Source organism: Monodon monoceros, unplaced genomic scaffold (assembly GCF_005190385.1).
Source record: "Monodon monoceros isolate NGI ecotype Baffin Bay Population unplaced genomic scaffold, NGI_Narwhal_1 Super_Scaffold_2, whole genome shotgun sequence".
NCBI lineage: Eukaryota > Metazoa > Chordata > Mammalia > Artiodactyla > Monodontidae > Monodon > Monodon monoceros.
Window position 1 is genome coordinate 85,652,508 of NW_021703776.1, and position 25,425 is coordinate 85,677,932.

General features: G+C 37.8%; 1 protein-coding gene across 4 annotated transcripts in view; it reads left to right on the forward strand.

The window, feature by feature from the left end:
- Nucleotides 1-25,425, forward strand: part of EXOC4 (exocyst complex component 4) — an 827,540-nt gene that overhangs the window by 114,338 nt on the left and 687,777 nt on the right. For all 4 annotated transcript variants that reach the window (XR_003795333.1, XM_029234271.1, XM_029234272.1 and 1 more), the window contains exon 7: nucleotides 4,083-4,257. Coding sequence is in view for 3 of the 4 variants with exons in the window: in XM_029234271.1 (XP_029090104.1) it covers nucleotides 4,083-4,257 (175 nt within the window). In the remaining variant the exon portion in view is untranslated. The remainder of the gene's footprint in view (nucleotides 1-4,082; nucleotides 4,258-25,425) is intronic.

The window sequence follows — 25,425 nt, forward strand, 5'->3', positions numbered from 1 at the left end:
AACCCCATATGCTTTAGTGGGTAATTCCCACCTACCTAAGAACCACTAACATATTTTCCATCTGTGTAATTTGCCTATTCTGGATATTTCATATAAATAGAATCACACAAAGTCACAACGTAGTCTTCTGTGACTTTTTTCACTTTGCATAATGTTTTCAAGGTTCATGTTGTAATATGTATCAGTACTTCATCTCCTTTTATAGCCAAATAATATTCTATTGTATGAATATACCTCGGGTTTTTTGGGTCCATTTGTTAGTTGATGGACATTTGGATTATTTCCACTTTATGATTTTACTATTACTATTTTACTACTATTTTAATATTTTACTATTATGAATAATGCTGCTGTGAGCACTTGTGTACACCTTTTTGTGCACATGTGTGTTTTTGTTTTTCTTGGGTATATACCTAGGAGTGGAATTGCTGGGTACGTATGGTAACTCTATGTTTAATGTTTTGAGGAACTGCCAAAGTGTTTTCCAAAGCAGTTGCACCATTTTTACATTCTCATTCTCACCAGTGCTGTATGAGAGTTCAAATTTCTCTACATCCTTACCAGTACTTTGTATTGTCTGTCTTTTTGATTATAACCATCCAAAAACTGGTATCTCCTGGTTTTCATTTGTATTTCTCTGATGGCTAAGATGTTGAGCATCTTCTGTTTGCCTACTGGTCATTCATATATCTTCTTTGGAGAAATGCATATTCAAATCCTTTGTCCATTTTAAAATTTGGTTGTCTTGTTACTAGTTGTAAGAAATCTTGAGGTATTCTAGATACAAATCAGGTAAATTATTTGCAAATGTTTTCTCCCATTTCTTGGGTTGCCTTTTCACTTTCTTGATGGCATCATTTGCAGCACAAAAGTTTTAAGTTTTAATGTCAGAGCTGCGGGTTTTATTAGTATTGTCGAGACTGTGCTGTGGTGAGGCAGAGGAGAGCTTCCCTCTCTTTGAAATTGGTGGATGTTTCAAGGTAGGCAGAGCGGCAAATAGAGTGTCTTGATTTCCGGCCTGGCTCTTCTTGTTTTCTTCCCTCTGTAGCCTGTCTTATGGCTCTGATAGTCATACTACAACACATCTGTCTTGGTCTTGATCCTCCAGGTGTGGCCGAAGGTGGTCGTGTGTCGCATTTTATCCAGGGATTGCTATTTCCATACTGTTAAGATACCATGGATCTCATTTTACACCTCAGTTCCCTCTTAGGTCTCTTTTCTAAACAGAGCACTGCCCCTGGTTGCTGAGTTGCTCTTGTCCTTGAGTGGCAGCCAAGGTGTGTGTAGTCATGGAGTCTAGTGGCCCTGGAGATAACCAGACAGCAGCCCCTCCATTCAGAGGAGCCACTCCTCTTCCAGTGTTTTCTGCTTTATTGCTGGTTTGTAGGCCTGTACCCAGAACTTCATGCCATTGGGAAGTTGGATACCAGCATGCCTTACGCTTCTGAATGTCATGAATCGACATCATTTCAACAGAAACAGACGCACAAAGAAAACAAACTAGTGGTTACCAAAGGGGAAAGGGGAGGGGGAGGGATAAATTAGGAGGTTGGATTAACATGTACATACTGCTATACATAAAATAGGTAATCAACAGGGACCTACAGTATAGCACAGAGAACTCTCCTCAGTACTCTGTAATAACCTATCTGGGAAAAGAATCTGAAAAAGAATAGATATATGTATAACTAAATCACTTTACTGTACACTTGAGACTAACACAACATTGTAAATCAACTATACACCAATATAAAATAAAAATTAAAAAAAATCATTCCAGAAATGTTTGGGTATAGCATAAGGTTACTACGTTTTAATTTTGTCAAGTAAGGACATTTGGCAATATAACTGCAGTCATGGGAGAAAATAACAGATTTTTCTTACCAAGAGAATACCAAAAATATCAAACAAATTTACCTTTGTGAAACGTGAATATATGGTCTTATTTTTCTGTCTACCACTGAAAAATACACTGTGGTCTGTGGATTGACATTTGGGAACCACAGGCTTTTACATACTCAGCATAAATCTTTATTTGAAAAGTAGAACCTTACTTAATCAGGTATTTTCTCTGTATGATGCCAGATACCAGTCTTACACAGATTATTTACCAACACTGAATTAACTATTTTAGTTAAGTTAGATACAACTTCCTGTACTTTGTACCTCTTTCTGCTGATTTTGAGTAGTTCTTATATAACACAGATGAAAGTGAAGAATTGTTTTAGGTAAATGTGAGTATAAATATGAATTTACCTTTAAAAGATTTTTAAAAATCATCATTCAAAGGTAGAATGGCTCCTATTTACAAATACGATGTGTAATTTCTGGATTATATATATATATATATTCTAGACTGGGAGGAATATGTATATTTTTATTGATTCTGTCTTGTCTAAATCAAAATGTCAGAGATATTAGGGTTTTATCATAAGATAATTATTGGCTGTCACATTGGCACATTAATTACAGTAATTGGGCAATAATGTAGTTACAGCCTCTTATTTATGGTAATAAAATCTTGTTAATCGACATTGCTGACAAGATGTTTTGCTTTCTTTTTCTACTTTCCAGGTTGGTTTATAAGTCTACTTAGGAACTATGAACTGAGAGCCACAGATTATGCAATAAAGGTCACATTCCAAAATTGTACTCATTCATGGTATACACATTAAATTCATTCAGCCAATATTTGCTGCTCACTGTTGTGAGTGCTCCTGCGTATACAGAGATGTATAAAGCAGTGCCTGCTCTAAAGGACTCATAATGGGGAAGGGAGGTAAAATGTCTATATATAAATAAATGTGACCCACATTGATTGAGTCACGTATGTGAGCCATATGTGTGATAAGTTCCTTAAAAGTGGAATAAAATACAACTTCAGAGGAGGAAAGGATGATTCCAAGTGTGAGTGATCAGTGATGCTGTAAGGCTCAGTGATGGGGGAATTACTTTGCATCCATGACATGAAGCTCTGAGCCATCTCTGAATATGCATCTACACTGTAAAACTATAGAGAGAGGTAGGTGGCTCAGTGCTCTGACATGAAAATCAACTTTTGTTCTGGGGTCAGCTGCCTTGCAACCTCATTTTGTGTCCTTGAGTATATAAAATTCATGTAATAATATGTGTCCATCTCTCAAGATGCAAAATGAGATAATGCGGAGGTCCAAGCTGCTCCCTGTGGTGAAAGTCAGATTTCTCGGCAGGTGTGTAGTTTTTTCAGGCAAGTTAGGCCATACATTTGAATGGGAGTAAGCGCAGCTTTCCATGACTAAAAGGATTAGTGTCCTTACCAAAGTGCCCAATTTATTGCTAGAGAATAGCACATTCTCTGTAACATTCGAACTGTTGTCTGAAAAATTGCCTGAATTCCTTAGAAAAACTGCCTATATAAAAGAGTATAGTGATCACTGAATTATGTTAAAAAGGAAACAAATGTTTACTGAGCTGCTACTGCTGGTTTAGGGACTTTAAAATTGTCTTTAAAATTTTTACACCATGTCCATTTTTTTAAATTGAAGTTTATTGATTTACAATATTATGTTAGTTTCAGGTGTGCAGCAAAGTGATTCAGTTATACATATATATTTTTCAGATTATTTTCCATTATAGGTTATTATAAGATATGGAATATAGTTCCCTGCACTGTATAGTAAATTCTATTGCTTACCTATTTTATGTATAGTAGTTTGCATTTGTTAGTCTCATACTCCAAATTTATCCTTCCCCCTTCCCTTCCGCCTTTGGTAACTATAAGTTTGTCTTCTACATCTGTGAGTCTGTTTCTGTTTTGTATATAGATTCATTTGTATTACTTTTTAGATCACACATATAAGTGATCATATAATACATTGTCTGTCTGACTTCACCATGTCCATTTTATAGCAGAGGAAACAGACACTTAGATAAATTTTCAAAAGTTACTTAGATCAGACAACTGTTTGAAATGAAATCTGTTGAAATTTAATGAGCTGTTTACATGGTAGTGTGCTACTTCACTTTAGTTTGATGTTTTTCTTGCAGGCCAGTGTCAATCATTTTGTGTTTGTTTGTATGTAAATGTTTATTTTTTTCACTAGGTTACTTCTAGAACTGCTGGAGTTGCTGTTTGACAAGTTTAATGCTGTAGCTGCTGCACACTCTGTGGTCCTGGGGTACCTGCAAGACACTGTTGTGACTCCACTGACTCAGCAGGAAGATGTCAAATTGTATGACATGGCAGACGTGTGGGTGAAGATCCAAGATGTTCTGCAGGTAAGATCCTTTTACAGAGGGTGCCATCTTGATTCAGAATAACAGGTAGGAACATAAAAAAATCAGCCACCTAAAATATTCTCTTAATCATAAACAGTGAGAATGTTGTGTTCCTATTTAAAGGTGATGCTTGCTGATGTTATGAACTTCTATAATTTTCAAAAGACCTTTTAAACAAACTTCTTTTGGCCAGGCTTTAAAATTAGGAGATTCTCAATACGTAGCAATCAAGGATCTAAACATATGTAGCTTAAGTTTATGACCATTTTCTTACAGTCAGCTCTTGCATATGTTGGGGTAAAAGACAGGTCAAGAACTTATTTTAAGAGATGAAGATAAACCTGTAAGGTATAAATGTACCACTTTGATTGATCTGTTGAAGATCGGAGGAATGATATTACTGTTTGGTATGATGCTGCAGAGGGGGTATTTAGAAATTTTATTATGTTTTCTCTCCATGCGCCAGGAAAATATATTTGATACGGCCGGATGAAAATGAGAAATACGATTAAGAGTTAGCTGAAGCAAATTTGACATAGCTATATAGAAGTGACTTGGTTAGACAGTATCTACTAATAGGAAAAAAATTAAGTATATATAGGGAATTGAAAAATATAACTGTAGAAATGAAATTATTTGCATGGCAAATAGGATTCTTTGCAGGAAAAAAATAAATCATGTATGTAGATGGTAGTTATTTTTGAGAGTATAGGCATGCTCTTGGTGGATTGATTGATTCCTGATTATTCATTCATTAGACAGTTTTTGGGATACAGTCTGTGTGCTTTATTGATGGTTCAGTAGAAAGAATATAGGTTGCAACTATATTCCATGAGTTTGTTTTGCTGCTATGTCAATTACCACGTGCCCATAGTAGGTGCTTGATGAATATTTGTGTGTTGAATAAAATATCTTTATTGCTTGGAAACTGGTTATTTAAGATTTTATATCTTGGTTTGCTAATCTGTCATGGAAATATATGCTTTTCAGGTTACACGTTTATTTTAATGATGAAATAAGATAATAGATTTTAAAGCTATTTCAAAAATAGTTAGAATTAAGGACTTCTGATTCTGTCCATGATGTGGTTACCTCCTACCATAAGTAACTTGAAAACTGGGTGGACTCAGGCGATCAGCATCATCAGTTGAGAGAAGAGAATACATGAGGTCACTTTCACATACATCCCAGCTTCTTCTCTGGGGACACTTTCAAACTATGACATAGGAAAGTGAACAAACATCATCAGGCTCTAAGTAGTAGATGAAGCAGAGTTCAGGGTTCAGGGGTGCGGAGGCAGCTGCAGTTTGTGGGTTAGGATACTGAAGGAGAGGAAATTGCAGAGAGAAGGAACCCCAGAAATATGAAAAGAGTAGTGTTGAGCCTTTGGTCAGATGTGAAGTTTCACCCACTCCAAGGCAGAATATAGCTACTGTGGGACTGTGAGCTGAATGGAAATTGCAGAAGTTGCCAAATGCTCAGAAACGTTGGAATTCAGACCAGCCAGTGTGGGGAGAACTTAGTGAACATCCTGTGCTTTCATATGTGGCCTCAGATGTTTTAGGAATTGGGCTGTTCTAGCCATAGTGTACGTGATACTGTAATTTCATGTAACAAAGCCCCAAACCAAGTCTCTACAGTATTAGTCTGATCCACCTGTAAATAAAGTAATATAATCTAGTATCTCAATAATGAAGCATCCACGTTGTGCAGCATATGATTATTATACTTGCAAAAAAGCAGAAAAATGTGACTAATAACCAGAATTTTAAAAATTTGATGAAAATATCTGAAATGAAAAATTTACCAGATGGATTTAGCAACAGATTGCATGCTGTATAAGAAAGGATCAGAAAACTTGAAGAAAAATCAATCAAAACCAATCTAAACTAAAGTACAGGGAGAAAATAGACTGAAAAGAAAAATGAGCACAGCCATAATGTCCTGTGGGACAGTATCATGCTGTCTAACATTTGTGTGGTTGGAACTACAGAGGGAGAGCAGGGAGAGAGATTGGGGCAGTTAATTATTGGAAGAAACAGTGACCCAAAATTTCTAAATTTGTTGAAAAACATAAACCCACAGATCAAGAAGTTCAACAAATCCAAGGAAGTTTAACACAAAGAAAACTATATCTAGACACATTATCATAAGGTAGCTGAAAAGCAAAGAAAAAAATCTTAAATATTGCCAGAGGAAAAAGAGTGCATTGCCTACAGGGAACCAGTGATAAAGATGTTCACTAATGTCTCATCAGAAACAATACAAGCCAGAAATTGATGTATGTCATCTTGAAAGTGCTATAAAATACGAAAATTGTCAATCTAGAATTTTATATTCACTGAAAAAATCATTTGAAATGAAGGTGAAATAGTGACGTTTTCACATTAACTAAAGCTGAAAGAATTTGTTTTCACTGGCCCTGCACTTAAAGAAATGTTAAAGAAAGTTTTTCAGGCTAAAGGAAAACAATACCAGATAGTAACTCATCTACAGGAAAATATAAAGAAGTCCAGAAGTGGTAAATATGTGGGTAAAAATAAAATATATTTTTCTCATTTCTTAATTTTTGTTTAAAGCAAAACCAATAGTAATGTATGTGGGTTTTATAATATATTTTGAAGTAAAATGTATGACAATAATTGCACAAAAGATGGGAATAGGGTAAATGAAACTCTACTGCTGTAAGTTTCTTACATTATACATGAAGAGATACAATGTTTAAGGTAAACTGTGGTAAGTTAAGGATGCATATTATAATCCCTAGAGCAAACATTAAATTGTAAAATAGATGTATAGCTGAAAAGCCAGTAAAGGGCATAAAACTGAATAGTGAACAAATATTTGATTAATCCAAAAGAAAAAAGCAGGAAAGGAAGAAAAGAACAATGAAGAAAGAAAAGATAAAGTACAAAACAAAGATAGGATGAATAGAAAACAAATAGCAACATGTTAGACTTATACCGCCCATGTAAGTAATTACATTAAATGTAAATGGACTAGATACTTCAATTTAAAGGCAGAGTTTGTCAGATTGGTTTAAAAAAAGAAAAACCCAACCATACTGTTTACAAGAGATATGTTTTATGTTGTTTTTTTGAAATTTTAAAATACCTTCAAACTTTTAGAAAGGTAAGAATAGTACAAAGGGTGCCCATATAACTCTTAATTCAAATTCAACTGCTGTTAGCATTTTGTCACTTTATCAATTGTTTTCTCTCTCTATATATGTACTTGTGTGTGTTTTCTCTGTTATCTATTTTCTAGTTTTGTTGATTGACCCAGTAATGTTCTTTAGGGCAGTTTTTTTTTTTTTTTGCTCCTCCAGTAGAAAATCCAGTCTAGCATTAGATACTGTATCTGCTTTTCATGCCTCTTTAGTTTCCTTTAAGCCTGAACATTTCCATAGCTTTTCTTCAAGTTCCTCATTTTGGGCTTAAGAGATTTTAAACATAAAGATATAGACAGATTAAAAGTATATGAATGGAAAGAGATGTACCATGAAATACTAATAAAAATATTTGTGTTATGCAAATGTATTGGACAGTATTAGAATATAATATTATCAAATGGAATTATTTGTATCAGTACTTATGGCATTTAAAACCTGAATACGTTAAGCCCTAGGAAGTATGTTATAGACTATGTAATCCTGTTGTCACAAGGTTATAAAATGCTTTATGAATAAGTTTTTGATATCTGATATTTGAATAAGACTAATGTTCTAAGTTTAAAACAACTTTTGAATCTACTAGGATCCTATTTATAGGATTTATGAAGAATTAATTATGGTTATGAACAAAGTAAGATATGCCTTACTTAGCCCTACTTACTTTGGATTTGTCAAATGTATACAATTCCTACACTTCTGAAAACAAAACTCATTATCTCATATTAAAAATGTTTGTAATAAACTAAGGAACTTTAAGTTCCATCAGACATTAACTTGAAATGAAAAAATGAAAGTATGTTTCTGGCTTATTAAATGAGATATACCTTTCACACATGTCATTTCAAAAGATGATTGGGGAGCCTATCTTCCATATTATGGAATGAGTTATTCATTTGTTTATTTAAAGAGCTTTATTGAGATTTAATGTACCTGCCACAAGGTTTACCTGTTTAAGGTATAGATTTCAGTGCTTTTTAGTATATTTATGGAGTTGTGCAACCATCACCATGATATGGTTTTATAAAATTTTCATCACCCTAAAAAGAAACCTTGTTTGTATCCATTAAATATTTATTTATTTGGTTGTGCCGGGTCCTAGTTGTGGCTCTCTGGCTCCTTAGTTGCGGCATGTGGGCCCCCTAGTTATGGCATGCTAACTCTTAGTTGTGGCATGCATGTGGGATCTAGTTCCCTGACCAGGGATCAAACCCGGTCCTCCTGCATTAGGAGCATGGAGTCTTATCCACCATGCCACCAGGGAAGTCCCTGTTTGTATCCATTAGAAATCACTTCCCATTCCCCACTCCCTTCACCCTTAAGATGTATTTAAGACACTAAAGAGGCATAAACTGTGTGTTAAATCTCTGAGTAACTTGTAGTCCCCAAATCATACACTTGGCAATACTGTTGCCATTTCATGTTAATGTGTACATATACTGTTGGTATAAGCTATTTGACAGATAAAGAACATAAAACTAAAACTGATCTAATAGTAACGTAGAAATAACATTTCATTTCATGTATTATGTTTACTTGTTTTGAGGTCAAGGTATGACAGTGTTCTTTGCTTTTTTCCTTTCTTTCTTTTCCTCTATTTTTCTCCTCCTCTTACTTTTCTACTTTTCTGCCCCCAGTTTGTGTTTTCTTAGACATGTAGTGGAAGAGTGATATTAGTCATGACTTGAATTAATCTCTGGTTGATTGTTTCTTAGCTCTCTATTGTACTCATCTTTATTAATCCACAGATTCAAGAATAAAGCATTTTAAAGTAAGAGGTCATCTACATATTTTAAATGATTACTATTATGTAATAAAAATTGGGCTTCCCTGGTGGTGCAGTGGTTGAGAATCTGCCTGCTAATGCAGGGGACACGGGTTCGAGCCCTGGTCTGGGAAGATCCCACATGCCACGGAGCAACTAGGCCCGTGAGCCAGAACTACTGAGCCTGCGAGTCTGGAGCCTGTGCTCCACAACAAGAGAGGCTGCGACAGTGAGAGGCCTGCGCACCATGATGAAGAGTAGTCCCCGCTTGCCACAACTAGAGAAAGCCCTTGCACAGAAACGAAGACCCAACACAGCCAAAAATAAAAATAAATAAATTTAAAAGAAGGCTCAACATTAAAAAAAAAAATTGTTATACAATTTTTAAATCGGTTTTAGTTTTCTGTATTTTCTAGTTCCTTAAAAAATTCTTTCAGGTTACAGATTACTTACAGATTTCTTACAGTGTAATATTAGGTTATATACCCATTAATAAACTGGATATGCAGTGACACAGACACACAAATGGTCTAATGTTGCTAAATGTAAGAATGGTAGTTGGTACAGTGTGTCATATAATCATCCTGAAACATGTTAAATGGACCAAAAAAGGTGTTCAGGATTGTTGAACAGCTGATCCTTGGAGGTTTTGCAGAGGTAGAGAAGATGCAAATGGCATTCTAGACAGCTGGAATGGCAAGTGAGATACTGGTAAGTGGCACAGAAGGAATGAATGGACAAGGATATTCACGGATAAGTAAGAAAAGAATGGTTTAGCTGTAACTGAGGGTTTATTTTGTGCACTAGAAGATAAGGTCAGATAGGTAGGTTTGGGTTCAGGTTGTGGAAGCCCTTAAGTGTCATCTAAGGGGATTGTGATTTGTCTTTAGGCTAATGGTTCCTGAAGCTGAGTATGCATTAGATTTACCTCTGGATTGATTCCTAGTCCCATCCTTGACCTTCTGATTAAGGATCACTGTGGATAAGGACTGGATTTTGTGGGGTTTTTTGTTGCTGTTGTTGTTTTTTGTTTTTTTTAGCTCCTAAGATGATTCTGATAATTTGTTTGGGATCCTGTAATTGGGAACTGTTGCTTTGGGTCAGTGGTTCTCAAAGTATGTTTCCTGGACCAGCAGCATTAGTGTTACCAAGGAGCATGTTAAAAAAATTTGTGTTCCTACTTCATAGTTACTGATTCAAAAACTCAAGGAGTGAGGCCATACAATCTGTATTTTAATAAGCCCTTCACGTGATTCGTATGCATGCTCAAGTTTGAGGACCCTTTTTTTAGGTGATACTGGGCCATTTTGGATTTGGATTGGCATGTGGTGAGATGAAGTAGGATTAATATGGTAGCACTGAAAAGGATTGGGTGTAGAGGCTGGAGACTAAGGCAAGGAAACTAGTGTGTAGGCTAGTGGAGAGTCTGGGTTATATTACTTGAGATATTGTCTAATAGTAGAACAAATCACAGGCTTTCATGGAGCATGTTAGAGGAATACAAAGAAGAGGGAAGGATTTGTAAACCTTTAGGGAGTCTTTTGGAAAATCTATAAAACCACGTAGTCAGCGTGTCATGCTGGTTTCCAGTATGACTGATATTTTAGTGATGTTTTAGTGTTAAGTTATTGGAGCCAACTATGTGCTAAGTATTTGGGAATAAAGCTGAACACAAGATAGAGAGCTCACTCTGGTGAAGTGAGAGGAGTGGGCAAGAGTGTGTGTTTTTACTTCAGTGTTAGCCAGCTGGCATGGGAAGTAGCACAGGAGAATATTTGCCAATGTGGAGGGCTTAGAAAAGAAGACTTTTGGTTTAAGTTTTCATGCAGAGGTTTATGCTTAGGGCCAATTTAGTTTTCTGATACTTGCTGGTGGAACGCTCTTTAGGTTAAAATCTTTTCTGGAGAACAGACATAGTTGAGAACAATAGACGCCTGCAGTTAGCATGTACCAGCATGTATGAAGGTGATGGGATCATATGCTGAATGGAGTTACAGGTGTTTAGACTTCGAATTTCAGTGTTTCTTTGAATCGAAAAAGTTTCTTGCTGAAAAATGGAAATGCTCTTTTGTTTAATAAATCTTGGAAAAGAAAATAATTTTTGATCATGTAGAGACTTCGGCAGCTTTTCTCCACTGGAACCTGGGCTGTCCCTGGCAGGCAGAATCCATCCTGTAGCTGGAAGGCTCATTTGTCTCGGCGTGTTTGTGTCTGGAGACAGCCGTGTGTGGAGACACGGCTGTCGCTATCATAGTAACAGGGTGTCAGAGTTTTCTCCTGGTGTCATCCCTGTGACCACACACCATTGAACTCCCTTTTCAGTTTTACACACTCTTTAGAACTGTGATAATAGAAATACATGTTTTTGCCCTTCTGAGTAGCAACAGCACCTTCCGAAATGTCACCTACTTGGTGACATGCCTGTCATACCGTTGGCTGCACATTTTCAAGTGTGTTAAGACCGAGGTACACTAGAAACACAAAATACTCCATTTCTTGTGGGATTTAACATAACAGAGGAAATAAGAGGATCACTTTGAACACACCTATCTTTCAGGTGTTACGATTCTGAAAAAAAACCTCATTTTTTTATTCACATCTCTTTTCAAAGCCAAACTGCCCGTTTAGCCATTGTCGGCTTGAGTGTGTAACCCCGAGTGTGCTAAGTAGTATTCTACAGATGGAGGCTGTGGGTTGTAATTACACTGTTGAACCACTGACCGTGACACCACAAGTCACTTCACTTTTTAGTGCCCTGATCTCTCTTTCTGGAGCTTAACAGAGACAGAATGGAAAATCATTTTACTTGTGTTAACTGCCACTTAAATGTCTAAATAGTGATAAAATTAACCTCATGCAGAGAGAACTTGAAGTTTGCTGTCAGGTAAGAAAATCCACAAATCTTATTGGTACTGATCCATGACCTAGAGGAGTTTTTCAAGGAGACAGATGCAATTTCTATTTTGAATTCAGGTCTGAAACTAGGTTATTCTTAGCTTTTGTTTCATGTGATATTTTGGTTAGCTGAGGATTCCATTCCTCAAAGTAAAACTAGCTTTTTTTTTTTTTGCTGTATTCTAGGCCAGATAACTTGTGCGATTATTCTTGCAGAAATAGTTTTTCTTCATTTCTCAACCTTTAACACTTTTTGATAGCCTCTGTTTGGGGTGGCATATTAAAGTCATGTTGTTGGCCAGGCCACTGAGTCTCCAGGAAGGTGCTTGTTTGCTCCTCGATTTTTTGTTCTGTCTGGTCAATGGATAGTATGCTGCCCAATGCATAGAATTAAGTGAACATGTGAAAGTTAAAGTAGAAATCTTCCTCTAAATTGAAGTCAGCTTCTGTAGCATCAGGACTCTCTGTAGGTTGTTTTATGTTCACTACTTAAAGCAGGAAATGATGGGCAGCCAAGGAGGTTCCTCTGGCTCCCCGTGCACATGTGGCAGTTGCGCAAGTCAGAGTGCTAGGGTGTCTGAGGCCCAGTGAAAGTTGTGGTGAATGTCATGGATATCTTAATACACTGGGCCAAACTTTAAAAAATAGTAGCTCGGTGGCTGATGCCCCAGAATTAGGTGGATTTGGTGGAAAGTCTGCTCTCCTTAAATTTCTAATTGCCCAGGAAGTATCTGCTTGGGTCTGATTGGGTCTTGGTCTAGAGGACCCAAGAGTAGAAATGACAGGGCTTCCTTACAGTCCACCACCTCCAAAGCTTTTCTCTTTGTCTGTTTTTTTAAAAATTATTTTATTTTATTTATTTTTGGCTGCATTGGGTCTTCGTTGCTGCGCGCAGGCTTTCTCTAGTTGTGGCGAGCAGGGGCTACTCTTTGTTGCGGTGCGCGGGCTTCTCATTGCGGTGGCTTCTCTTGTTGCGGAGCACGGGCTCAGTAGTTGTGGCTCACGGGCTCTAGAGCACAGGCTCAGTAGTTGTGGTGCACGGGCTTAGTTGCTCCGCGGCATGTGGGATCTTCCCGGACCAGGGCTCCAACCCGTGTCCCTTGCATTGGCAGGAGGATTTTTAACCACTGTACCACCAGGGAAGTCCCTCTCTTAGTCTGATTTTTTCTGAGATCCTGGAGGGTGGACCACTGAAAGCCAAGGCAGATTTGTACTGCCCCTGGTGATTTAAACGGCCTTAGTCCTTAAGGAGGCTGTGTGCTTATCAAGGTTTGGTGCACCTGGGCCCAAGCAAGGGGGTTGCTAGTAACCAAGAGGCCATAATTAAGTGGGATGATTAATGATAATAGGTGCGATAGTGTGAGGTACAGTATCAGTATATGATTTGAGTGAAATTAAAGCAACTGGCATTGCTTCACTGATACTGCTCTTGCCTACCTGAGAAGATTTTAGAGCAACAATGATGATATCTTCCTGAATTGATAATACTTTAAAAAAAAAAACGTTCTTTCTCTTAAACCTATTCTGATTGTGGAAGTAATTTGAGAGTATGCCTAAATTCTTGAGTATAGTTATAGTTCTTTTGGTTTGATTGTCTGTTGCTGCATACCACATTACTCAAACTTCATGGCTTCTATTTGCTCTCAGTTTTATGAGTCAGAAATTCACTCAGGGCTCAGCAGGGTGGTGCTTCTACTTTACATGGCGTCAACTGAGAACATTCACTTGGCTACTTCAGCTAAAGGCTGGGCTGCGTTAGAAGCTTTCTCTCTCTCTCCGTAGGACCTCATAGCATGACAGTCTCAGGGTAGTTGGACGTCTTACATGAATGCTGGCTTCCAGTCCGGAGCAGTCAAAAAGGTAAAGGTGGAGGCTGATGATCCCTTAAGGCCCTGCCTTGTATATTACATGGTGTCACATCTGCCACGTTCTGTTGGTCAAAGTGGAGGGAAAATAGAGTCCATTCAGTGGGAAGAGTAGCAAGGAATTCTTGGCAATCTTTACTCCACCACAACATTGTAAGGTTTGTAAGTTTGCTTTTAGAATAATCCATCAGACACTGGCATTAGATTATTGTTGCTGGGTCTTTGTCACAAGATAAAGATCAAGATTTTATTCTTGCCTACTGATCTTTTTTTTTCTTATTTTAATTTATTTAAAAAAATTTTTTTGGCTGCGTTGGGTCTTCATTGCCACGCGCGGGCTTTTTCTAGTTGTGGCTAGCAGGGGCTACTCTTTGTTGCAGTGTGCAGGCTTCTCATTGCGGTGGCTTCTCTTGTTGTGGAGCACGGGCTCTAGGTATGTGGGCTTCAGTAGTTGTGGCACATGGGCTCAGTCACTGTGGCTCACGGGCTCTAGAGTGCAGGCTCAGTAGTTGTGGCGCACGGGCTTAGTTGCTCTGCAGCATGTGGGATCTTCCTGGACCAGGGCTCGAACCCGTGTCCCCTGCATTGGCAGGCGGATTCTCAGCCACTGCGCCACCAGGGAAGCCCCTTGCCTATTGATCTTAATTGGTTAGAGAATATTTAAATGATTATCAGGCTCAGCAAATCTTACCATTTCAATCATATTAAAACAAAGACCATTTACAATACATTTAGGAAAATACAGCTCTTTCATGGAGTTACTTGGTTCAAGTGAGTTTATGAAATTCTTAAGTAATTTCACTTATCTGTCACTTTAGACTCAAGCACTAAAATGATTTCTTGTATCTTATGAATCCCTTTGTCCTTTCTGTTTTTACCATTCATCATATTGTTCCCATTTTAGAGCTGGAGAAACTGAGATAAGAGTTTTAAATCATGGTTATAGCACCAAAGAGTCAAATATAGAACTCAGCTTGCCCTAGATTTCTTTCTTTTTTTTAATTTATAAATTTATTTTATTTTATTATCATTATTTATTTATTTATTTATTTTAGGCTGCACTGGGTCTTTGTTGCTGCACGCGGGCTTTCTCTAGTTGCGGCAAGCAGGGGCTACTCTTCCTTGCAGTGCACAGGCTTCTTTACTGCGGTGGCTTCTCTTGTTGCGGAGCATGGGCTCTAGGCACGCGGGCTTCAGTAATTGTGGCACGCAGGCTCAGTAGTTGTGGCTTGTGGACTCTAGAGCACAGACTCAGTAGTTGTGGCGCACGGGTTTAGTTGCTTCACAGCATGTGGGAATCTTCCTGGACCAGGGCTCGAACCCGTGTCCCCTGCATTGGCAGGCAGATTCTTAGCCACTGTGCCACCAGGGAAGTCCCCCTAGCTTTCTTTTTAAATGTTTAAGTCAGTGATTTACACGCCTACTTTGGCTTGGACTTTGACGTCTTGACATTTCACTTGAGAATCTGTGATACTTTTAGGTGATTCATTTAGTTGAAATGATCTTAGTTCTCATAATTTTAAAATGAGGACTCTGTGTTGAGGAATATGTCTCTCTAGGCATTTTACTAAGTGTATGTATATAAAGTAGTGTATTTACACCTATATATGTATACATATTTTCAAATTGTGAAAATTGAGGATTTCATTTTTCAAAGAATAGCAGTCACTGAATAGAGATTTGGGTTTTCCAGTTCTAAGATGCCAGATATTTTGTTAAATGCATTAAAATTGGTTTAAGCCTTTGCTTTACCCTATAGGGACAAGAAAATTATTTCATTTATGTTTTCGCAGTGGCTTCAGATTAGATCATCTGAATGCTCTGAATATTTTGGTAGTCACAGCTATTAGTTGTCACTGAGCCTTCCTTTCTTCCTCCCTTCCTCCCAGTCAGAATTACCTGTGGATCCCACATCTGAAAAGCCTCTTTCAGTAGGATTCCGACTGATTCTAATGCACAATCTGGTTAAGAGCTACGATGAGCAAGTATTACAGACTTGGTCATATTAAAACCAAGACTATTAGAAGACAGTCTTAAGGGTTGGGAGAAATTTACAAAAAGTGAGTTTAGTTTTATTTAGAAAGATGCATCGCTGTGGCATGTTTAGGAGGGAGTGTGTGTTCTATGACATATAGCAACCGATGATAGCATGTTGAAGTGCCATAAAGTTGGGAAATGCTTTAATATATGCATACGTTAAAGGGAAAAGAAAAACCAAATGACTGTGCTGTAATTAGTCTCCATTTAGAGATTTTGATTCAACTTTATTTAGAGTTAGCAGCCCAAAGACAGCAAACATAGGTAATTCCTGTTTCTGACTTGAGTAGTTGAGAACATTGAAAAATACATTTTTTCATTCAAGAAGTTTTTGGACTGGAAACAGTTATATCAGAATCTTAATGATTGTCTTTTTATTAAGAAAAGAGTTGTTTTCTTTGTTCCTTCTCTCCCCACCCCTATTTATTACCTGTATGAGTTTTTCAGATTTATATTAGTGGAAATTCGTTGTTGTTTTTAACTAAGGAGAAAAGGTATTTCTTTTTTAAGCTGTATATGTAAAAGGAATTTATGAAATTATTTTAACCTTTTAGGGAGTTAAGACAAAAACATAACCAACAATAATACAGGGCTGTTTATGGTCCCAGGGATAAATTTCAGAGGAGATCATAGAAGAACAAGGTCAGAATGCGTTAAAGCATTTGAGTTCATGGACAAGGAGAGACTTGGCACACCCTAACATGGTTAGGGTTGAATATGTAATACACATAGTATTATAGAGAGCTGGGAAGAATGGAGGTTTTTTTGGTTAGCTTTTTTTTGGGGGGGAAGTGTTACCAAAATAAGATTGAATAATTTTGGGTGCCAGGGAGATCTTTGAATTAGAGATTGGGCTTGCCTCTTTTGGCTTTGGGCTGCCGTAACGGTTTTTTGTTTTTGCTTTTTATTTTATTACAGAAAATTTCAAACATGTTCAGAAATACATAGAAATGTATAATGAACTCCCATGCACCCATTGTCCAAATTCACTTTCTGATGTTACCAATTTATAGTACTATTGTCTCGTTTCTACCCCTGCCCATTTCCCTTTCCCTTATTTAAAAAAAAATCCTAGAGAGCCTATTGTTTCACCTATATTCCAATGTGAATCTCTGAAAGATAAGGTCTCCTTTTAAAAACCATGATCATACCTAAAAGCATAGTTTTCTTACTATGAAATATCCAGTCAGGGTTCACATTTCCAGTTGTCTCAAATGTCATAATTGTGTATTTTTTACAGTTTGTCTGAATCAGGATTCAAATAAGGTTTAAATACCTCAGTGTGTTTGGTAAGTTTCTTAAAACTATTTTAATGTGTAAGTTCCCCTGCATCTCATTTTTACCTCTTGAAATTTATTTACTGAAGAAGCCAGATCATTTGTCCTATAGTAATTTCCCACATTCTGGCTTTTGTTGATTGCTTCCCCATCGTGTCATTTGCTATTTATCGATGTCCCTAACTTAGGTCAAGAGGCTTAATCAGGTTTAAATTGTTTTGGGGAGGGCATGATTACTTCTTAGATGATAGTAGCTGTTATGCTTTTTCAGTAGAAGAGTGAAATGATGAAAGTAATATGTTTAGGGTGTTTAATCTGGCAACCGCGTGCAGAATGAATTGGTGGAGAAGGAAGTGGATGGAGAGATACTGATGAGAAGTCAAGTTCAGTCAATACAGGAAGGAAGGGCTAGACTAGGGCAGGGGCAGTGAAAAGAAAGAGGACTGAGATTAGAGAGAGTTTGAAAGAAGAATGAATTTTCAGAACCTTTTACCGTTTACTAATAAATGGAGAGCCGTAAGTCAGGGTGAAGTTTTGAGCCTGCGTAGTTATTAGGATCAGGAAGATGGTGCTTTGTGCCTGTTAAATTTGAGGTATTGGCAGAATATCCCCGTAGAATTGTGTTACAGGCAACTAGAGATGGAGCACTGGAGGCTAGGGGAGAGGTTAGGGCAGGAGATAGAAATTTAGGGATCATCTATCTGCCTGAGGGTAATAGCTGAAGCTATACAAATGGACCAGCTCAGAAACTCATGAGTGTACAAGTGAAGCGAGGGCTACTTTCCTTCGGTAGTTCATCAATCTAATCAGCTCTCCATTGTTGCCACAAGCAACATATTTTATAGTCTCTAGAGACTGGAGCTTCTTACAGTGATGCCATGCTTTGCCTTTCTTTGCTTCTGCATCTTTCCATTATATGTGGGTGATATGGCAGCAAATTTGTGAGCAGGACCCAAGTGCTGTTCAGGTTAGGGATGGTGGCTTTCTGGAGTTGACCATTCCTTAGGGGATGTGGACAGACACCTTGGAGAGGGAATAAAAGCCTGTTTTAACAGATATGGAAGTGAGCCTCAAAGGAAGGGAAGAAGCAGAGCAAGCAGGGCAAGAATACACTGGGCCAGCCATTAGCAAAAGACCTTGGAGTTGAGGTGATTTGAGGTTTATTTCCCTCACAATCCCTGTATTAGTGTACCCCATGGCCAAATCATGACGGAGAACTTGTCCGTGATGGTGACACCAAGAGTTTCCTGATACGCTCTCCTGTTTCTTCTCTCATAGCCACTAGAACTCCAGGGAATGTGGTTAATGGGAAGCCACAGAAATTATATATAGCCATAAAAAAGTCTTTCCTAACTTAAAGGATCTTAAGAAACTGTTACTGAGAGATCTCTCTCAAACTGTTTAACAGCATCTCATTCACCACCTATGTTTTATGTACGTTTTTAGATTACAGTTTTGCTGCCAAATCTATACCTGTAATACAATCAGGTGTTGATAAAACCTGGGCCCTTCGCAGGGGAATTTTCTTCAAAATTATTTTAATTTTTTTATCCTTAAGATTATATAGCAAATTTTCTAGCATTCAAAGGTGCAGATTTATTTATTCTTTTTAGTAGTTCTGGTCTTCCCAGAAGTATTTGTTGGTGTTGCCAAAGTGACACAGTAGTGAGTGGCATGAACCTTTTTTGATTAGCTACCTAAAAGCTTTGAAGGATTTAAAAAATACAAAGTGAGCAATGACAACAAAATTCACTGCTTCGATATGATTCCATCTAAGGAAAATGAGGGCTGCCGCCCAGTGAACTACAGCAGATGACGGATGCTCAGCACGCAGTAGCCAGTCTCACGGGGGTGATAAATGACAGCACATTAGGTATGTGTTAGCAGCATGATATGGCAATGAAAAAGGCCAGCACTATTTTTGGCTGTGCTGCATGAAACAGCATCTCCTCATGGAGCTGGGGCTGATCATCCCTGTCTCCCCTGTTCTGGTGAGGCAGCATCTGGGTTGCTGCCTTGAGTGTCAGGCACGTGTACACCAGAAAGAAAGACAAATGGGTGGGAATCCGAAGCCGAGCATCTGCAGTGATGAAGGACTCAAGATGAGGCAAGTTTCAGTGCATTTTGGAGAACTGGCCTGTTGAGGAACAAGCACGGAAGCAAAGAGATGTTAACCTTTTCAGAGATAGGATGACACTGAAGAAATAGCGTCATTGTAAAGTGAGTCACTCAGAGTTATGACTCCTCAATAGTTGTCATTGGTTTAATACAGAGCACTTTTGGGGGGTTACTCAAGCATTTTCACAGAGGGCAGATCATCAAAAAGGGCTCCAAAGTAAAATTAACTACTTGTTTATTGTCAACCGTGTTTTTATCAGGTGAACAATGAGTATGGCAGTGTCTGCTCTAGTGGGAAAAGGAATCCAAAAATCAAAATGGATGATGTAGGTCAGGTGCTTTTACGTGAGAATTCAAATGCAGGTGATAAACTTGGGGGGTGAGACTTTACGGTAGTTTAAAAAATTCAAATATGAAATAAAGGGATGGTTTACTTTCCACAATAGTAAGATGAGCACAGCAGAAAGAAATCAAGAAATACAGAATGTAAACTGAAATGTCAGGGAATATTTCTACAGTGAAGACCGTTGGGTCATAGAATAGTCCCTTAGGAAAGTGGGGTTGAATTTCATTGGCCATTTGATCCTGACAGAATTGAATGTGTATCAGTCGGGAAATAGAGTGAATATCCCCACAGGCATTTTTCTTTCTTTCTTCTCTGATTCTGGGCCCTGGTTGATGATCTATTCACCTGCTGTGATCAGAAAGAAATACCACCTCTTGTTTTTCTCCACCCAGGCACATTTTAGATGCTCTGCTGATTGACATAAGCTAAACTGGAGATTCATTGCCCTGAGGTTGACCCAGCAACAACCCAGCCTCATCTTACAGAATTACTCCCCTCTGTTTGGGATACAGCACCAGTAGGGTCAGTAGGGTCCCTTACCGAAGGCGGATACTTTTGATAGAGTGGGCTGCTGTGTGTGTGGATTAATATGGTGGTGGTCTTCAAAGACACCTAATAACCCGGTAGGGTTGCAAGGTGGCCTCCCTGGGGTGCTCTGGGAGTAGAAGAGCCGCAGGAGTGAATACCAGTCCTATCCTTCCTGTTCCTCCTAGGATTTTCATATAAGGAAAAAGGATATTCAGCAGGCTAGGTGACTGTGGACTCTTCCTTTGTCCTGTAAAAATGTGATAATTTCAAGATTTTGGATGACTAAGGGCTCCTGAAGAAAAGCTTGACTCCTTAAGGTAAGGTGGTGATGTATGTGCCAGTCTTCGTAGTAGCATCATTATATAATCAAAGAAGTAAATTGGAAATGCAAATTGAAATTTAGGTTTATTACAAATGGTCTGTGTTTCCCTGTATTAGTTAGGTTGTTGGATGAGGTTTTTTTTTTTCGTTGTCATTCAAATGCTTCCACAATTTGGACAAAGCCTATTTTTCTGTTTAGTTTACTCTCTTCCTTTAGAAATGCTGTGTCCTAATTAAATTAGTTTTTCTCTTTGTCCTCCAAATATGACACTGTCCTTTCTCACACTAGTACTTGTTGATACTGCACATCTTTCCCACTGTCTTTGCTGCCATCCCTGAATACCTTCGCCAATATACTCCAGTCTGCTCTATCTTATCTCCTCTGGAAGCATTCACTGAGCATTTCTTTTCAAAAATTCACTGCTCTTCTTGTTTACTACTCATTCCACATGTCTCATAGTTATATTGGGTTGGCCAAAAAGTTCATTTGTGTTTTCCTGTACAGTCTCACAAAAAACCTGAATGAACTTTTTGGCCAACCCAATATATCTTTTCTCTTCTGAATCTGCATCTTTCCTTCTCAATCAGATAAAAGTCCTCTGGAAGACCATTCCTACACGTCATTCAGTTTCTCACAGTGCTTTCCCACCTTCAGTTTTTAATTCCTTTTTCTCAGCTAGTCTCTAAGTCTTTTGAGAGAAGGGATGGGACTATTATTTATTAATTGTGGCCCCACCCCAGCCCCACCTCAGAATTTGACACTGCTTCTTATGTGCATTATGCAGCTAATTAGTATTTCTTGAATGAATGAGTAGTAGATACACCCAGTTACATATCCGTTGATGGGTTGATTTAGGATTCTATTTTAAATGCTTTGTAAATGTGATGAACTTTGTAGATTTAAAAGCCATGTAGCAAAGGGCTCATAAAACTTTGTTACGGTGACGATTTGAAAGACTGCTGCATTCCCAGGAGACCAGTCCATCCTCTCTTACACTGGATGGCAGTTAAATCATCCCCAGGGTTTCTGTTGGCTAGACAGATTAGCTTGGGGTTCCAAGTAAGGGGCATGAAATAATGTTGGCAAGAGAAACCGGTAATAATTGAGACTATCATGATTTTGTTACTAGATAACGATGCTCGCTCATGGGCATCATATTTATTGTGGGTGTGACAGCATTTTTGGAAGAATGGTGACAAATTTGATAGTAGGTTAAGCCAAAACTATCCAAAAACTGCCCTTAGTTCTTTGGAAGAAAAGATTTTACAGTTTGATTTTTCATTTTGGTTTTCTTATCCTTATTAAGAAGGTTTTCTTTCATATCTTGCTATAAGTGAACCACATTTGCTGTAAATTAACTCCACTTCTTTCAGTAATATCTTTTGTGTGTAATTACCTTCTTTGAGTGTTAAGTCCTTCTTTAGAATCATTAAAGCTGCTATTATGGTATTCTTTCGAGTAAATGCTAGTTAATCAGAGCATGCATTTCACCTACGGACAGCTGCCAATGAGCAGCGTGGAGGTGTGTCCTCTGAGTGTAGTTTGTGAAGTGTTCTGTGGTCCTCTGGGAGATGAGGTGCTATAGAAATGTAAGGTAAGGCTTTTATGATAACTCTGGGCTACTATACAGAAAGAACCATGCTAACTTCATTGATGATTCTTTTGCATAATCAAAGAATTAAGCAAAAAAGTCATATTAATTTTCAGCTCCATTAGAGATGCAAGAATCAAAAAAGATGTTTGCCAAGTGGGAAGGGACTAAATTGGTAGGAAAAGAAATTTTAATTTCAAGCTTCAAGAGAATGTTACAAATCTAGCATTAAAAAAGATCTGACCAAAGGTGACAGTGCCCTTTTTAAAGACCAGCAAAGTTACAAGAGGAAAAAAATGGAAAAAAGGAACTACAAGAATATGAAATTAAAATTGCCATAATTGAGTCAGTTTATGGTAGTAAAGTGCTTCTGAGAGACTCAATTTGAAGATGCCCAGCTAGTCTGTAGTAATTAGTATAATTTTGCCATGGTCACCAAGTCTTTATATTATTGTTGCTGGTCAAAGAGCAGTACTTTCACCTGTTTTTTTTTTTTTTTTTTTTTTTTTAACCCGGGAGCAGTTTGGGATATTAAAAAAAACCTTTACTTGTGGAAGGGTAAAGGTGAAATTGCTGAAGTGAAATAGGGATATTAAAAATGCTCACTTGAAAGAAAGCTTGCATTTTTAATATAAAATACTCGTATAATTTTCTTCTACCTACATATAAACACCCTTCCAGTATATGTGAAGAGGTGTTGTTCATCTCCTGGGGTCTTTAATCAGAAGACTAGACAGATGGGAAAGCATATGCCATGAAGAGCCATGCCCTTTTCTTTAAAATAAAAACCTGAAAAATGCCATTGGTTGTTTGATAGGGATTGTATTGAGTCTGTGGATTGCTTCGGGTAGTATAGTCATTTTCACAATATTGATTCTTCCAATTGAAGAACATGGTATACCTCTCCGACTGTTTATGTCATCTTTGATTTCTTTCATCAGTGTTTTATAGTTTTCTGAGTACAAGTCTTTTGCCTCCTTAGGCAGGTTTATTCCTAGGTATTTTATTCTTTTTGTTGCAATGGTAAATGGGAGTGTTTCCTTAATTTCTCTTTCTGATTTTTCATTGTTGGTGTATAGGAATGCCAGAGATTTCTGTGCATTAATTTTGTATCCTGCAACCTTACCAAGTTCATTGATTAGTTCTGGTAGTTTTCTGGTGGCATCTTTAGGATTTTCTATGTATAGTATCATGTCAGCTGCAAACAGTGACAGTTTTACTTCTTCTTTTCCAGTTTGTATTCCTTTTATTTCTTTTTCTTCTCTGATTGCCGTGGCTAGGACTTCCAAAAGTATGTTGAATAAAAGTGGTGAGAGTGGACTTTCTTGTCTTGTTCCTGATCTTAGTGGAAATGCTTTCAGTTTTTCACCATTGAGTATGATGCTTGCTGTGGGTTTGTCATATATGGCCTTTATTTTGTTGAGGTAGATTCCCTTTATGCCCACTTTCTGGAGAGTTTTTATCATAAATGGGTGTTGAATTTTGTCAAAAGCTTATTCTGCATCTGTTGCGATGATCATATGGTTTTTATTCCTTAATTTATTAATGTGGTGTATCACATTGATTGATTTGCGTATATTGAAGAATCCTTGCATCCCTGGGATAAATCCCACTTGATCATGATGTATGATCCTTTTAATGTGTTGTTGGATTCTGTTTGCTAGTATTTTCTTCAGGATTTATCCATCTATGTTCATCAGTGATATTGGTCTGTCATTTTCTTTTTTATGTGGTATCTTTTTCTGGTTTTGGTACCAGGGTGATGGTGACTTCATAGAATGAATTTGGGAGTTTCTCCCTCTGCAAGTTTTTGGAACAGTTTGAGAAGGATTTGTGTTAGCGCTTCTCTAAACGTTTGATAGAATTCGCCTGTGAAGCCATCTGGTCCTGGAATTTTGTTTGTTGGAAGATTTTTTTTTTAAACATCTTTATTGGGGTATAATTGCTTTACAATGGTGTGTTAGTTTCTGCTTTATAACAAAGTGAATCGGTTATGCATATACATATGTTCCCATATCTCTTCCCTCTTGCGTCTCCCTCCCTCCCACTCTCCCTATCCCACCCCTCCAGGCTGTCACAAAGCACCGAGCTAATATCCCTGTGCCTTGCGGCTGCTTCCCCCTAGCTATCTACCTTACTACGTTTGTTAGTGTGTATATGTCCATGACTCTCTCTCGCCCTGTCACAGCTCACCCTTCCCCCTCCCCATATCCTCAAGTCCGTTCTCCAGTAGGTCTGCATCTTTATTCCTGTCTTACCCCTACGTTCTTCATGACATTTTTTTTTCCCTTAAATTCCATATATATGTGTTAGCATACAGTATTTGTCTTTTTCTTTCTGACTTACTTCACTCTGTATGACAGACTCTAGGTCTATCCATCTCATTACAAATAGCTCAATTTCATTTCTTTTTAAGGCTGAGTAATATTCCATTGTATATATGTGCCACATCTTCTTTATGCATTCATCCGATGATGGGCGCTTAGGTTGTTTCCATCTCCGGGCTATTGTAAATAGAGCTGCAATGAACATTTTGGTACATGACTCTTTTTGAATTTTGGTTTTCTCAGGATATATGCCCAGTAGTGGGATTGCTGGGTCATATGGTAATTCTATTTGTAGTTTTTTAAGGAACCTCCATACTGTTCTCCATAGTGGCTGAACCAATTCACATTCCCACCAGCAGTGCAAGAGTGTTCCCTTTTCTCCACACCCTCTCCAGCATTTATTGTTTCTAGATTTTTTGATGATGGCCATTCTGACTGGTGTGAGATGATATCTCATTGTCGTTTTGATTTGCATTTCTCTAATGATTAATGATGTTGAGCATTCTTTCATGTGTTTGTTGGCATTCTGTATATCTTCTTTGGAGAAATGTCTGTTTAGGTCTTCTGCCCATTTTTGGATTGGGTTGTTTGTTTCTTTGTTATTGAGCTGCATGAGCTGCTTGTAAATTTTGGAGATTAATCCTTTGTCAGTTGCTTCATTTGCAAATATTTTCTCCCATTCTGAGGGTTGTCTTTTGGTCTTGTTTATGGTTTCCTTTGCTGTGCAAAAGCTTTGAAGTTTCATTAGGTCCCATTTGTTTATTGTTGTTTTTATTTCCATTACTCTAGGAGGTGGGTCAGAAAGGATCTTGCTGTGATTTATGTCATAGAGTGTTCTGCCTATGTTTTCCTCTAAGAGTTTGATAGTGTCTGGCCTTACATTTAGGTCTTTAATCCATTTTGAGCTTATTTTTGTGTATGGTGTTAG